General features: G+C 38.3%; 2 protein-coding genes and 2 pseudogenes across 2 annotated transcripts in view; 1 reads left to right on the plus strand and 3 right to left on the minus strand.

Moving 5' to 3' along the window:
* Positions 1-3,871, minus strand: part of LOC111341576 (transmembrane protein 106B) — a 6,082-nt gene extending 2,211 nt beyond the window's left edge. The window contains exons 1-5 of the mRNA XM_022948572.2: positions 3,590-3,871; positions 2,830-2,893; positions 2,261-2,423; positions 1,404-1,544; positions 917-969 (exon numbers count right to left, since the gene is read on the minus strand). Coding sequence (XP_022804307.2) covers positions 917-969; positions 1,404-1,544; positions 2,261-2,423; positions 2,830-2,893; positions 3,590-3,836 — 668 coding nt within the window. The 5' untranslated portion in view covers positions 3,837-3,871. The remainder of the gene's footprint in view (positions 1-916; positions 970-1,403; positions 1,545-2,260; positions 2,424-2,829; positions 2,894-3,589) is intronic.
* Positions 3,872-5,406: 1,535 nt separating this feature from the next.
* LOC148719445 (uncharacterized) lies at positions 5,407-6,635 on the minus strand (annotated as a pseudogene).
* Positions 6,636-7,292: 657 nt separating this feature from the next.
* Positions 7,293-8,634, minus strand: LOC148719446 (uncharacterized; annotated as a pseudogene).
* A 2,357-nt stretch (positions 8,635-10,991) lies between these two features.
* LOC111341766 (uncharacterized) lies at positions 10,992-14,598 on the plus strand. Its single transcript, XM_022948772.2, has 3 exons — positions 10,992-11,104; positions 12,119-12,178; positions 13,687-14,598. The coding sequence occupies exons 1-3, from the start codon at positions 11,072-11,074 to the stop codon at positions 14,104-14,106; spliced, it is 513 nt and encodes a 170-aa protein (XP_022804507.2). The 5' UTR covers positions 10,992-11,071; the 3' UTR covers positions 14,107-14,598.
* Positions 14,599-15,000: the final 402 nt, after the last annotated feature.

Raw genomic sequence — 15,000 nt, forward strand, 5'->3', positions numbered from 1 at the left:
GAACTTCAGTCGTATAATAAATCTCTTATTAACCAAGCTTGCTTGGGACCGTACTGGAAGAATATCGGCCCTTGGTCTTTTTTGTACGGACCTAGCTGCGCTCGGTCCGTACTGTCAAGACCTTGGGCCGATATTCTCCAAGAACAGCCCTCGCACTTGGTTAATAAGATATATATATCACTGCAATCATCATCAAACAATAATTATTTTGATGATGTAAATGACGATAGTAAATTTTAAGGCTAGCAATTTGAGTGAAAGATGATGTTGTTCAGTGAATAACACAGGCATACTCAGACAAAAAGAACTTCGGGGGGCGTCTGAAAGTAGGAGTCGAACCTAGGCCTGCAGGTGCTCTACCAGGAGACTCCTGACAGGCTTGGTAAATTAACTAGGTCCAAGTTGACAAACTGTTTGCAGGAGTTGTAAGGGGATCATACACATAACATTGGCAACTCTAAAACGTCAACATGGTGGCTCACATATCGTGGGAGGCACAGGTTTGAAACTAGACTTGCTCACAAGTTGCGCTTTTGAGTGCGTAGCGTGACAGCGAGTGTGAAGCACGAGCAAGCCGTGCAGGTCCTATCACACCAGAACAGAAAACCAAGCGAACGACTTTGAGAAAGTCTAGTTTGAAACCAGAAGAAGCCTAAACTTTTTCAGGCTTCTTTTCTGCAGTTGCTCAAATTGCAGTCCACCTCCTGGTATCATTCCTTTGCTGTATTATTATCCCCATGTCAAATGAAATCTATTATAAGGAAATTGTAAAAACTCATTCTAGGTAATTCAACAATTTCCTGTTTTCTGTAAAATGATCCTGTATCAAGCAGCCCTGAATAAGGCAGACATGCAATGGTGAGAATCCCTTACAGTGTTTTCCCTTTTAGATAAGCTTCAGTGCAAAGAAACTTACTTTATTTTGTCTGCTTCTTTATTCTTGTAAATTGTTCGCACAATAAATGTATGCTAGATGGGAAAGATACACAACATACCTGTAGTGAGTACTTCAAAGCAAACAACACTTAAGTGTCTTAAGTGTTTGGAAAAGTATGGGTAAAAAGTTTCCTTTTTTGAAAAAATGAACATAGTTGTAACCAAGGAAACTTTTTAGAAACTCAACAGAGGTTGTTTCTTTGGCACACAAAATATCAGTGCAAAACTGTACAGCAAGGATTGTGTCTTTCAATTTATGGGCATTACCAGTGCTTTGTCAAAAATGTCACTGGTAGCATAAGAAAAGTGTAAACTGATTGGTGAGTTTACTATACACCCATTCATATGGATAAGACAAAGCCAACAGGCCACTGAAATTTAGTCCAGGAATTCTGTGATCTGAGCTATTTAAGGAACGTTGTCTATTCCTGTATTTAAATTAATTTACCCCTCACTAATCAACATACATTTCGACTTGAGCGTGCTGGCACTGTTATCTTCTTTGGAATGTCTGGGTTGGCTACAACATATTCATTCCAGTTGACTTGAATGCTTATGTGATCCAAGCTTGCCTCAAAGAAGTTGGAATTGTTGACTAAAACAGTGCTCTAGAAATTAAAAAGAAATACACATACTCAACACCAGTCCCATCCACTTTATTACAACATTATTTTGAATAATTATTCTGGTGATTATCATTCAAAGAAAGGAGATACTTCTAGCGGTATTTGAAAATCGAACTTTAGATATCAAAGATCTTCTTAGAATGCAGCATTAGTTCAGAAGAATTACAATTGGTAGTGTCTCCTAACTGGGGGGGGGGGGGGGCACAGATTTGAATCCTGTCTGAGGCTGAATTATTCTATATACTTGACAATTTTAAAAATATTTCCATAACACTAACATATAATGACCATGAAAAATAAGGAAAAATTATGATCAGGATAAAAAAAAGATAAAAAAAAAGTAAAAAGCAAGGCTGTTGATTTTCTCTTGTTGTTACATGTAGCTTTAGGAACCTGCTTTTCATTATAGAGGGGGTAAGTTTCTAAAGAAACTGTGGTACTGCATCAGTGGGGGTAACAAGGCATTTTGGTTTTATCAACTGAGGTGATAATGCAAATTAGCAACCATATAGGGTTTCAAAGCTGACATTTCGAGTGTTAACCCCTCAACAGGACAAAGGGCTCATGCTCGAAATATCAGCTCCTTTTCATTATGTTTATCATCATTATTAATACTATTATCATTACTATCAACATCATCATTATCACTCATTAAATAAATGTCATATCAAGATGAATACTCATGTTTATTCACTCACATTTATTATAATAACAGGATTTGTATGGTTTGTGCTTGGGATGCTAATATTGTTTGGAAATGCATCAACTAATTTGATTGAAACAGTTCTTGGGAAGAAAATTGCACCAACCACTGCGCAGATTGCCAGACAAAGGAACACTGCCAGGACAAGGTAAAGAAGACTGGAAAAGAAGAAGATGCAGATCAGTATGAAGTATACACTGATCAAGCCATCAAATATATCATGTCAATATAAGAGTATTACAAATGCAAATAAAGTGATGGGCTTAGCCAACCAGGATACAAATAGAGGCAGTGTGACCGTTCGTGAATATCCCTATAGTTTCCTCTGCCTTTTTTCCATAAGACTTTAGTCATGAAATCAAAATGTCGACACTTGTCATATATATATTATGCACTGATCAATTTGAAACTTGAACATCCCCCCCTGACAACCCAAGGGCATTTGACTGCCACCTGTACCCTGGGAAGGGGGATGGAAAATTTGAACCTTGCCTAGCTAGGGTGAGGGAGAGGTCTTGGAGAAATAACATCAAGAAAATCTTTACATGATATACAGTGACCTACGTTCTTCGTGGCTTGAGTCGTCTGTCTCTTACTGGAATAAGTGCGACTAAGTCATGTTCTTGCTCTAAATGAAAGGAAAATGATAAAATTCATTTTTTTTTCCTTTAGATTGTTTGGGTCAGGTGGGCAAGTCACTTATTTTTTTTCACTGATACCATAAATATGTATTTAGCTCACTTTCGAAATAATTATAATGAATCTCTCCTTGAAATATCACTTCTTCGTTTGCAGCACTACTGGTGCAACATAATTATGTGCTTTTCATTTAGGTATGAAAACTGTTAACCATCATTCACAATTATGATCGGAAAAAAAAAAGAATGTTTAAGAGACTAATTCGAAAATTTGGTCGTTGACTAGGTGAAGCTTGACAGCATAATAAAAAAAGTGAAATAATTTCAAATGCAAAAGAGGTCGAAGGTTTGGATACATGAAGAATCAAAATGTACAGCTCTGTGCCCTCTTAATTAGCACTTCCTACGACGAATGGTATTTCGACCAGGTCTGTATTTCACATGCTCCTGAATTTCAAATATTTTCTGCATCCAACTTAAACTTGAGTTTTATAGATACAATAGCAATAAACTATAGCAGATAAATCAAGTCTAGCATCAACAGTGTAATCGATGAAATCGTAGTTCAAGTTACAGTATATGATATAAACTATTGATTGGCTGCGTCAGATTTTCCTTCCGGGTGATGTAAAGTGTATCATAATCGCTCAGGAGAAAGATGCTTTTCTCAACTTTAAGCAGCTAACCTTTTGTTAGTTTTCCAGATCCACCGCAAGTTGGACATGTTTGTGTGAAATTTCCCTGATCCGAAACAAAGTTCTCTGATTCCCTGTTGTCGAATGTCTCATAACTATACACAGGACTGGAGAGCCGCTCTGATACCTGAGAGGAAACATTCGTGGAGACATTCCCATCACTTGTAGGATCAGAGAGGATGTTTTTTTCCATCGAAATTACTCTCTGGTGCCCAAAGATACGCCGCCATCCAGACATGGCACGAGTCAGCACAGCAATGGGGCATTCTGTCTACGCATGCGTTAAATCTTTTGGAATGAAAGAACCCTGGCGCCATTTTGATTTCTTGGGGAGATCATGGAACGAAATGAAAGAAAGTTAAATACCTACATACATTTCTAACGCTCTGGGTAGTTCTGTAGTTTCCTTCGACTTCCCATGAAAGGATTTTTTGCTATCAAACTGCCTAAAAACAGCTAAGAGATTGGCAAATCCACGGGATTTAAATTAACATCAGCTGATTTCCGAAACTTCAGAATACCCGGCCACTCATTTACATGTCATTAAATAAGAATAGCGTCTATTGTGTTATGCCTCATTCTTCAAAGCCTCCCGAAAGATGTAAATGATGTGGACGGGTATTCTGAAGTTGCTCCGATTTCCGGATGTTCCCACAAGTGCCAAAGCAATTAAGGTGAGTCTGAAGACCTTTGAATTTGGGTTGTGATAAACTTGGTGTGTGTACTTTAAGACGATCGTAATGCAGAAGGCCCCTTTTAACGGGGGAATTTTGATTTTATTCTGAATTTGCATTAGCTTTGGAGTCAAATTTCTCTAAATCCTACCGGTGCCCCAACTTAACAATATTGCTACTAATAGTGTCTTTACCTTTTCTTTACAGCCGCTGGGGATTGCAGTCTTTATAAAATGTACAGCAACGAGAATTAAAACTTTATTGCGAGCACTTTTGGTGCATTTCAACGGAGCAAATTATGGTACTTTTTCCAAGTCATAGATCGCAGTGAACGTCTATGGGATATGTCGTTTAAGTCTGCTTTAGAGGTACTCCTGGAATCCATTTCATTTGTTATAATAGTCTTACCAAGTAGATCTTCTTTTATTGTGTTGTATTTTATCATTTTTATTACGTATGGCGTAAATGATGTTTTTGCCCTTCGAGTGAGCGTCCCGGCAGAAAATTGACGAAAACTTTGTTTTGGTATTTTGCCCCAACTCAAAACTGTGTAAAGCGAATACTTTATTTATCCCTTTTCCGAGCTATGCAAGTTCCTTAACCAGAAAAAATGCGTGCTTTTCGCCGCAAATATTTCTTTTAAACGAATTTGCGGTCGAAAATGACGTGTACGTTTCAGTTCTTCAGTGGAGTGTTCGAACGACGCCAAAGTACTGTTTGGTACACTTGTAGTACTCTAGGTCTATCGCGCGAAATGATAGTTGTTTTTATCGAAAATCCTAAGCGTATAAGTTAGCGTCAAATCACAACAGCTGTACGACTGCTTTATTTTGACTAAAATCTCTATATAGTTTGGAACTTCACTTACTTGCAAAGAGAAGTAAATATTTATTTAATATATTTCTGAAGCTGAATATGGGATTTGAAATAATTTAACCAGCATACATGTTCTTGGAATGTGTTGTAAACCTTGCATTTCACTCATAATGTGTATGCCTGAGACCATGTTTTTTGCTACTTATTTCACCAAATGAATGAAACACGTGCTGAGCAACTTACTTGGAAAATGTAGCACAATTATAATGTTTGATACATACAGTAGCTGTATCAGGTCTAAAGTTAAGTTTTCAGAGTTTACTTTAGACCTAGTAGAGCTATGTTTGATCCCTGCAACTGCGTTTCCCAGTCTCTCACTACCATCCTTTCAACATATCGCACAAAATTGCGGGCATTTCCAGAAGAGCTCGAGGCTATAATGCCTCCTTGGTGGCCATGTCTGTGACTTTCAAAGAGGCAAATACTTGCATTCCTGAAGTATAACACCATTGTCTTGTCTGGGGGCACAATCAGGACTGCAGCAAATGTTGGCTGCTGGCAATGGTAGCTTGTAAGATAAGATTCAAGGTCTTCAACAGTGAAAAAACCCAAGTCTGCAATTAGTTCAATTTTCTGAGATTCTTCATCGTTGTACTGAAGGAACTCTTTGACTTCCAGGTTTGTTGTTGCGCAGGCACATGAAACAAGCTGTAAATATGGTTCCCCTTGTGAATTGTTTGGCTGTAGAGAAGAATTACCTGTGATAGATCTTGAAGTTGTCGAAGAATGAAAATTTTACCTTCAATAAAATGGCATCCAGTTAGCATAGCAATAACTGTACAGGCATTACTTCCAATCAGACTCCCTGCTATGGTTGATTGGCAAATATTTGGAGGCAAGAGCCACTCAGTTACATCCACATGCTGGTTTGTGGTTACAGTTATTTGGTATGCTGGAGCTGGTGGAGTGTCTCTCCGTGTGTGGTTTTCCCTGTGTCACGAACAGTTGCATCTGGAGAAACTATTGCCTGAATTTACTGTGCAGACATTGGTGGGACAAAAATCACTTTTAACCTGTGAACTGTTTGATCTTTTGTATCCACAAACAGGATGGTGGCATTTTCTGCAGTGTGGAGGGACCTTAGTAGTTGTTTCTCTGGTGTTGGAAGCAGCTTTTGTGAGTCTTTGGTTATTGCTGGAAATTGGGAATGGTTGTGAAGTTGGATTAAGACTTGCAATTTCATGATTAAGCTGTCTTATAGTATTTTCAAATTCATTTTGCTCCATTTCTCTTGCAGTTGTAGTTTCAGTGGGTGAATCTAACCCTGAATCAGATCTTTCATTTTCATTGTCCTTGCTCACAGCTGGTACTTCAGTGCTTGAATTAGGATTAAGAATTGCTTGTTTTGCAGTTTGACCAAGTTCTTGAACTTTCTTTTTCAGGAAGTCCTTACATAAGGGACATGAATTTAAGCCATTCAAACAGGTATTGTGGAAGGAATGAAAGCAACCTGTTAAAACTTTCCAGTCATCATTTTGGCAAGACATACATTCAGGTAAGTCACATTGCTTAGCTGCATCAGGTTTAACGTTACCTTGATACCCAAGAGGTAAGCAGTACTCTTGATGGGATAGTTGGCACAGATTGTTGGAAATTTTACTTGAGAAGTTGTATTTCCATTTGACGAGAGTGAGCTTTGTCCTTGTGTTGAAGCAATTCTTCTTAACATAGAACTAAGTACTTGAGCACATTTGACTTTGAGAAACTGTAGTTGGTTCTGGGAAAATGAAAACTGTGATGGTGATGTGAAAGCTGATCTAAAGGTAGCTTGTTGTTCCTTTGATTCAAAACTTGTTTGGCTTTATTTCTTAATTCATTGGCACTGTCAGGGGGCTTCATTTGGGCACGTAGAATGCTGGGGGTATTTTCAACAGGATACTCATCAAAAATTGTTATGTAGTTACGAAGAAGTTTATAAAGTTGGGGTGAATGCTTTCCCCAGTGTGAGCGCATGTTAAGCCAGACAAGTGGAGCTTTGTTGTAATGATGACGCTTAAGGCAGGTGAACATAATCCACATTCGAATCATTGCTCTGAAGTATTCTGAGAAATTATTAATTTTAAAGGAAATGCTGTAAATAGAAAGAACTAAGGGTATGTAGTTGTCCAAAAGATTAAAAAGTGTTCCGTACTCCAGATCTTTAAATTGCCAAAACTTTTTCATCACAGATTCTCATATTAATGTCCATCCTCCATAAACAATTTCTAAGAGCACGCTGATCCTCCAGGGTTTTGGATTGTCTGCCAGTTTTGATCGAGTAAAAATGCTTCCATACACTGTTTTGAAAAATGGATGGAAGGAAGTAACAATGTGTTCTCTACTGTTCAAGGATATGTGGAGAGGACCTATCATTGGAATCACAGAGAGAATAGAGGGCTGAGAAGACAAGTTTGATGGCAAACTTTGCTCATTGTCAGAACCAGTGAAGGATGGATAAGAATATGCCGAATGATCTGATGCAGCTTGAGTGTTTTCACAGTTGACTTGATGAGGTTGCTGATAGCTGATAAACTTCTTCACACACTGATATATTATTTGGTGGCAGAAAAATTGACATGGCCAATCACCAGGCTGAAAAATAATGAACTGTTTTGCATAATCACCCAAACCAGCACTAAGTGCTATGTTATATGCTGTATTAAAGTCCTCTTTGGACTTAAGTTGTAACTCCACAAAGTCAACAAGGTGTAGGTCATCCATTTTTCTCATTGTTTTCACATTGCCATTTTCCGAATACTAATGGACGTTGAAGTTCTGGGTTGAAAAAAGCCTTGGTAATCCAGTTTGGCATTACAGAAGCATATGAACTGCTCATGTTTTGCATAGATGATGCAGATGTAATAATTTGTAGGCATGTGTTTATACTGATGCCATTTACATCATGCATGATACCAGCCTGCAGCACAATTACAGCAGGTATGTTCTTAAAAGCTTTAATGACTATTGTACACATTGACTTTGTTTTAGATGCCTTATCTCTCATTGGTCTTCGTTTGGTGTGAATTAAGGTGAAATCATCTATAATTAGGACTGAAAGCCACTTTTCAAGGGCATCTTGAATGAAATGTTTGAATGATTTGCAATGATTTTCTGACAACAATTTAGCAATGGTGTTCACTGTCCTTCTTGCACAAGAGAGACCCATAATGTGCTGTGTGTCCGTACCTTCTTGATTTAGATTACAACTCCTAAGGTAAAGGGCGGGGTCAGTTTGAAGTGCATTGCATGCCTGACTCAAACAGTAGCAAAGGTTATAAATAACTGACACAGCCCTTCTCTTATTGAGATTAATATGCTCTGTGGAGTGCCTTGCTGATGTAATTGCATCAAGAATGGCATCAAAAATATTTGTTGCCCCTGCTGAGATGCAGAATTCTCTGAACATTTCAGGCTGGTAGATGTGGATTCCCATGTTATTAACTTGCTGTATATTTTGTTTTCGACCAAGTTGAGTTCTTTCTTTATGTCACATCCTACAGAATACATGGAAGAATAAAACTTATCTCAGACAAGTGTAATGTTCAAAATATGGCTTTCAAGGGTTAAATATTTGTGAAGAGTTGACCTTGTTGTAATGCATTAGATGAAGATTCCTGTCATGTACATGGAACTAAATTTACTTTTATGTACAATATCACTCTTTGAATTGAAACAGATGATAGCTGTTGCTTTTCTTATGTGAATCAGGTTGTCTTTCAAAAGTAGCCTTTGTTTTCATTAATTCCTCATGAAGGGAAAAGCGTTGTTGTAAGAAAAAGGTCAAAACTAGGCTTACATTCATCAAAGGCAGTTTACGAAGCTCCGTACACAGTCAACCTCAAAATAATACTGCAACTATTGGTTCAATTTATTATTTATTTCTTTGAACAGTGAACTATAGACTCTGGATGAATAATGCTTGTACATGTATCTAAGCTTGCTATTGTGTACTATTGTTTGTACCATTTTAGGGTTTAGTAAAATTATACATGTTTAGAATTTTATTCAAATGTATCTTTATTTATTTGTTTATTTCTTTGTTTTATCAGTTACTTTGAAGCTAATTCATCTGACTGAGCCTCCTCCATCAGTATTTCTTTATTTGAAATTATAACTTTGGAGACTAATGCATGGCTGGAAGGTTACTTCAAAGTGCATTCCAGAAGTAAATTGTCTGCCTTTCTGTTGACTGATTAATTTCCACTACTCCCCTGCTACTTATCAAAGAGGGCTAGTGATATGAATGGGACAGCAACAGTTTGCTTGGAGTGTGTGTGTGGGGGGGGGGGGGGCATTCACCAGGGGTAGGAGGTTGTGTTATACTAGAGTTTGGGAGCAAATCTAGCCAAATAATTATTAAGCGTCAGAGGCTTGAAATTGTTAATTTCTTGCTCAAAATTACACTTCCCCGGGAACAACTATGGTAGTACGTTTCTTCTAGCTGGGTTGTTGTTTATACATTATTTGGTTTTGAAGACCTTTTATCTCGAAATTTAAACTGATCCTTTACTGAAAAGGTTCCTGGCATCACAGTTTTGTTTATTATTAAAGATGGTGTCTACAATCAACTAATTAATTACACTACTGATTACAGATGAAAGTGGAATTCAAAGGCAGACCAAGCAAGCGATTTTACTTACTTTGCGACAAAATCTTCAAATTTTCCTCCATTTCTGAAAAGGTCTCCTTTGGTATAACTACCATCTCCTTATCATTATCTGCACTAGCTAACACACTAGCTACACACTCAGAACCTGACACTGACATGACTGGTCCTTTTCTCTTCGGAACTCGTCCGGGTTGGTTGAGATTCGACTGAACATACTTTGAACAAAAGATAAATACCAAATGTTAGAAGGATTCTACTCTTCAAGCCCACTGAAAATGTTTGTTTTACATTTTCGTTGACTTGTTTATAAATTAAGTTTGGCAATATCAATGAAAATATAACACTTCTGTAGTTTGGGCTCCACGGGGCAGCGTTTGATCTTTATTTCAGCATCACAAGTGTACGTGAGATAAGAGAAATTAAACGCGAGAAAACACTAACGCGATGAAATGTCTTCCCATTGCTTCTGTACTGTTGGAGAGCCTTTCTGCAGGCTTCACAAATGTCTCTCGATGTTGTCTCGAGGAAACCAAAACAAGCTTACAAGTCGGCGTTTGACCGCCCGTGTACACCACGAAATAGAGTTTTCTGAGACTTTTTCCCGCAAATTATACACCCATGCTTCGACCTTTTTACACTATCTGTCACGTTTACGATAAAAATTAGTGCACACACTTGCAAAACGAAAAACAATTTTGTTTGCACCGCCATTGCACACAACTTCGTGTCAGTTTTCGAAGAAAAGCGGGAGTTTGTGAGGGCGCGCACCAGCGGCTAAACTCATCGAAACTCAAATCATGTGCAAGCGCAGACAGAATGCCTCTCTGCTGGCACGAGTCACAAAGCTGATTAATGAAATGCTACGTCAGCGGGTTGCCGTCAACAACGCGGGCTCAAGTGTCCTAGGTCTAAAATTTAGCGAAATTAGCGGAAAATAGTCAGGGCTGACTTTTAAAACCGAGGAACTCTGTTTTCAGCGAAGGCACTTCCCTATTTCCAGAGGTTTTAAAGAGAAAATTAATTTTTGAAACTTTTCAGGGGGTGCACCAGGTTTTTGGAGGTTATTCTGTAAAAGAAAAGCGGCAAGGAAAATGACACCTCGAAGCAACAGAATAGGAAATCATTCATGGGAACGACTCAAAATCCGTGTTTACGCGGCAAAATCTAGCGCATGTGTGCACGTTATTCAGCTCTGTCGGCACGAGTCAGTGAGCTCAGTTGCAGTTATTTCTACCCTAGTGTTGCAACTTATGTGGACAGCGGCTGTTCTTTTGTTTCTTTCCAGTCATCTTTAAACTACCCATGATGCCTTGAGGGGGGCCTAGAGACCCAAACATGGCGGCCTCTGCCACTATCATGAGATTGAAGGTAATGTTTGTCTTGTCTTTTTTACTCTCTTTCTTTTCCCCCTTAAGTCTTGAGATGAAAAGGTAAACGGAGCAAATAAGTTTACTTTATATCATTTTGTTGGACGGTGTCGACTAGCTTCATTTCTAAGTCTTAGAAAACAAAGACATCCAGTGAGGATGTAAAGGGTACAAAAACAAATTTAAAGTTATATTTCACAAGATGGGAACCCTTTCACGGTCCTCACTTAAGGAAGTGTGATTGAGGTTCGTGCAACCAAACTTTGAGGGAGAAACGGACACTCGATATGATAACACCATTTTTACCCATAAAATCACCGCACCATCCGCCTCTAGCTATCGTTGAAACATCAACATGCATAATTTTGTAGATCAAACTGAATGTATTCAATGCTCGTTGTTGATGTTATTTGGGATTGTATTATAGAGCCCTATGGGCCCAAAAAACGGAATAAAACAACAAGTTTTACTGGCTAGAAGTGAACCACTTAAATTTGATTACTATATCAATATAAGATACAATGAAATATATGAAGTTCATGATATTTTGTACTGCGGTATTAGATATATATGATGCACGATCCTCGCAGTAGATAGCGCTATTTAAGCAATAGCGAAAATCAGACCTGAAAAAAATACTACTACTACGAGGATCGTGCATCATATGTATCTAATACCGCAGTACAAAATATATGAACTTCATATATTTCATTGTATCTCATTTATCACTTTCACGGGTTTATTACGAATCAACTTAATGGCCTGCTCCCAGTTGGCTTGTTAGCTCAATTGGTAGAGCACTGCACTAGTATCGCAGAGGTCAGTGGTTCGAATCCCGTACAGGCCTGATTTTTTTCAGGTCTGATTTTTGCTATTGCTTAAATAGCGCTATCTACTGGAAGGATCGTGCATCATATGTATATTGATATAAGCAGGATTTAGAACTGGAAGTTAGGAACTGAAGATCTGTACGGTAATCTATGAGATTTCAAATGTGTTGCTCTGAATTTTGCAGGTATTTCAGCCTTTTGTGGGCTGTATGAAGAACAACCTCACTCTTCTGACAAAATTGCAGGTAAAATTTATGAGGAGAACATGTTATTATTTTCACAAAGTCTTTAAGTGAACGTTTGAATCACGTGACTGACCCCAAAAAAAGGAAAAATGACAGGTCAATTTCACAGCTGCATGAGACATTCTCATTATTAAAATTTAAGATTGATGTCTTTGTATGAAATGAGAAGAATCCCTGTGTAGACAATTGTTTTGGTTCAATTTTTTTCTTCGCTCAAGATATTTTGGATGTGTTTGCTTTTTATTTCCCTAATAACTTTGAAAGACAATATATTCATGTGTACTATTAGACACTGTACATATCTAGTTACTGTTCTGATCTATTTTCCACTTGTTCGGGTTTTAATTCTAAAAGTAATATGCTTTCACTTATTATTTGTTTAATATGCCAAAAGAAATATTAAAGAACACAATGCACCTATTATTAAAGGAGAAACTGGCCAATTATTGCAACTTAACTGTAATATGGGACTGGTTTGGAATTGCCTCTCAAGGAACCCAAGTTTTGCCATATTTTAGTAGAATTTTAACGGTTCTCACAATCTTGATTAAACACTAAATGCTAACCTCTCAGCTTTGAGGATTATACTTGGGAGTACATGGGAAAATCCAAATCCTCACTGGATTGATGGAAAAACTCTTCACTATGTGTGGCAAAAATAGCCATATCTCGATAAGTAGGGAAAGTTTGCTGCTTACAGTTGTTGCCACAATTACTGAAACATTTCCCAGTTCCCCTTGGTCAAAAGTGGAAATGGGAAAATTGGACTGCCTTTAAAAACTCCAACGTTGACAGAGGAGTGGGGTGTTTTAGCAAATCATGACCAGGGTTTTGTATTTTATCCATACATGTCTATGACATGGGGGGAGCACACGGACTATGTAGTTCAGAGGGCCAACCACAGACTATATGCCTTCAGAACGCTCAAGCGCTGTGGAGTGTTCCAAGCTGACATTGTCAGGGTGTACTGCACACTCATTAGGCCTCTTCTGGAATATGCGACACCTACATTCGCCAATCTTTCACAGTACTTGTCGCAGGCCCTAGAAGAGGTCCAGAAATGTGCACTTACCATTGTTTTTCCAAACCTTGCATATGTAGATGCACTAGCTGCGTCTCGGATTGCCATGCTTGTGGATAGGTGCGAAGAAGCTTGTAAGAAGCTTATATGTACCCTGACACCAAACCCTGTTTTCAATATTGTCAAAAGTCAATCACTCAACCAAGTAACAAGTACAAACTCAGGTCTTCTTCTACTAGTTCTGTGAAAAGCACAAAAACTGACCATTTTGGAAAGTTTGTAACAAATAAGTTTGCCACTTATTTAACACAAAATGTATAAAAATCCATTATTTGTTATTGCATTAATTTTTGTAAGCTTATTTCCATGTATACAATTTGCTGACTATACCTGTAATTCAGATTTTATGGAAGGGGTACAAATAAACAAACATGAATTATTTTATTAAAACAAATTATTTTTTGCCTGCCATTGATTGCTCTTGTAGGTTCCAAATGTGTTTCCTTGTTGTCATCGTGCTACAAAAACACCTCTTCCTCTACGTTACAAATACATGGACCGATACCATTATGGAATCTACGCCAAGCAGCCTGCACTGGTGAAAGACTGCGCACTGGAGTCAGCTCGGCTGGCCATCGTCCGTGCCACAAAAACAAAGGAAATGTACATGGTGACAGCAGACATACCAGTGACCAGAAAACCATTAGGGAGTAAAATGGGCAAAGGAAAAGGCAAAGTCAATCATTATGTGGCAAATATTATGGCAGGAAAAGTTGTGTTTGAATTCAATTGTGACAATGAGGCTCAAGCCTTTGAGGCTTTTGAGCAAGCCACGTATAAGCTGCCAATGCGCACACATCTGAGAGTGAAACCTTCAGGGAAAAAGGAAATATGGACTAATTTTTGAAAGGCATGCGCAATACTTGTACATCCCCCCTTAATAACCTTCATTTGAGAAAGAACGTTCAGCTAAGGAGCTGGCCATTTCTAGGTTGACATCGTTCGTGAATTTTTTTCCAAGGATCACATACAGATTACATGCAATATGAAAGTAAAGGTGCCTTTTTAAATGAATGTTGACAACATGCTAAGTTGACGATTTCGAAAATCTTTCTATTTCTACGTTTGAAACAATGGTTTCCATCAGAGAAAGTGGGAGAATAGTCTAGATTAGGACAAGAATAATCTCTCCGTCTGAATTAAAAAAAATAATAACAGCTTAAGCCGTCGAAATTAAATGTGGATAATTCTGCGTTGCAGCCGAAGGATTCTCGGATCTGCAATGCCAGATGAACACCCAAAACAGAAGAAGCTCAATTTTCGTCGTTTTAGGTACTGAGACACCGGGTAATTTATCCAGAAGTTCTAAAAAAATTCGCAATAAACCAATCAGACTGGACGATCACTCTAGAAGATCAAACTTTGTTGTTTTACATGCTTCTCCGTTGAGAGATGGAGAGGCAGAAAGTTATCCTTGCTATTGGCGCAAAATACATCCCATAATGTCCCTCGTTTTGTTGTTTTTCTCTGATTAAAAGGGAGAAGGAGAACCTTACCGACACGCTTCAGGAAAGTAATGGGGTCCGTAAAATGAACGATTTTTGGAACAACTGAGTGCGAGAGCAGTGCACTGTGTGTCATAACACCGACCGTGTTGACCGACATCAGACCAAACTTATATACCGTGCACAGTGCATCGTAAAATGTGAAACGTGGTAACGGTTATTGGAAACGGCGCTTGATTAAAGCGCGTTCGTGTGGAGCGTCGCGGGTGGAAAAGAGTGCAGTCTTACGCGCACTC

This window comes from Stylophora pistillata, chromosome 12, assembly GCF_964205215.1.
Source record: "Stylophora pistillata chromosome 12, jaStyPist1.2, whole genome shotgun sequence".
Lineage (NCBI taxonomy): Eukaryota > Metazoa > Cnidaria > Anthozoa > Scleractinia > Pocilloporidae > Stylophora > Stylophora pistillata.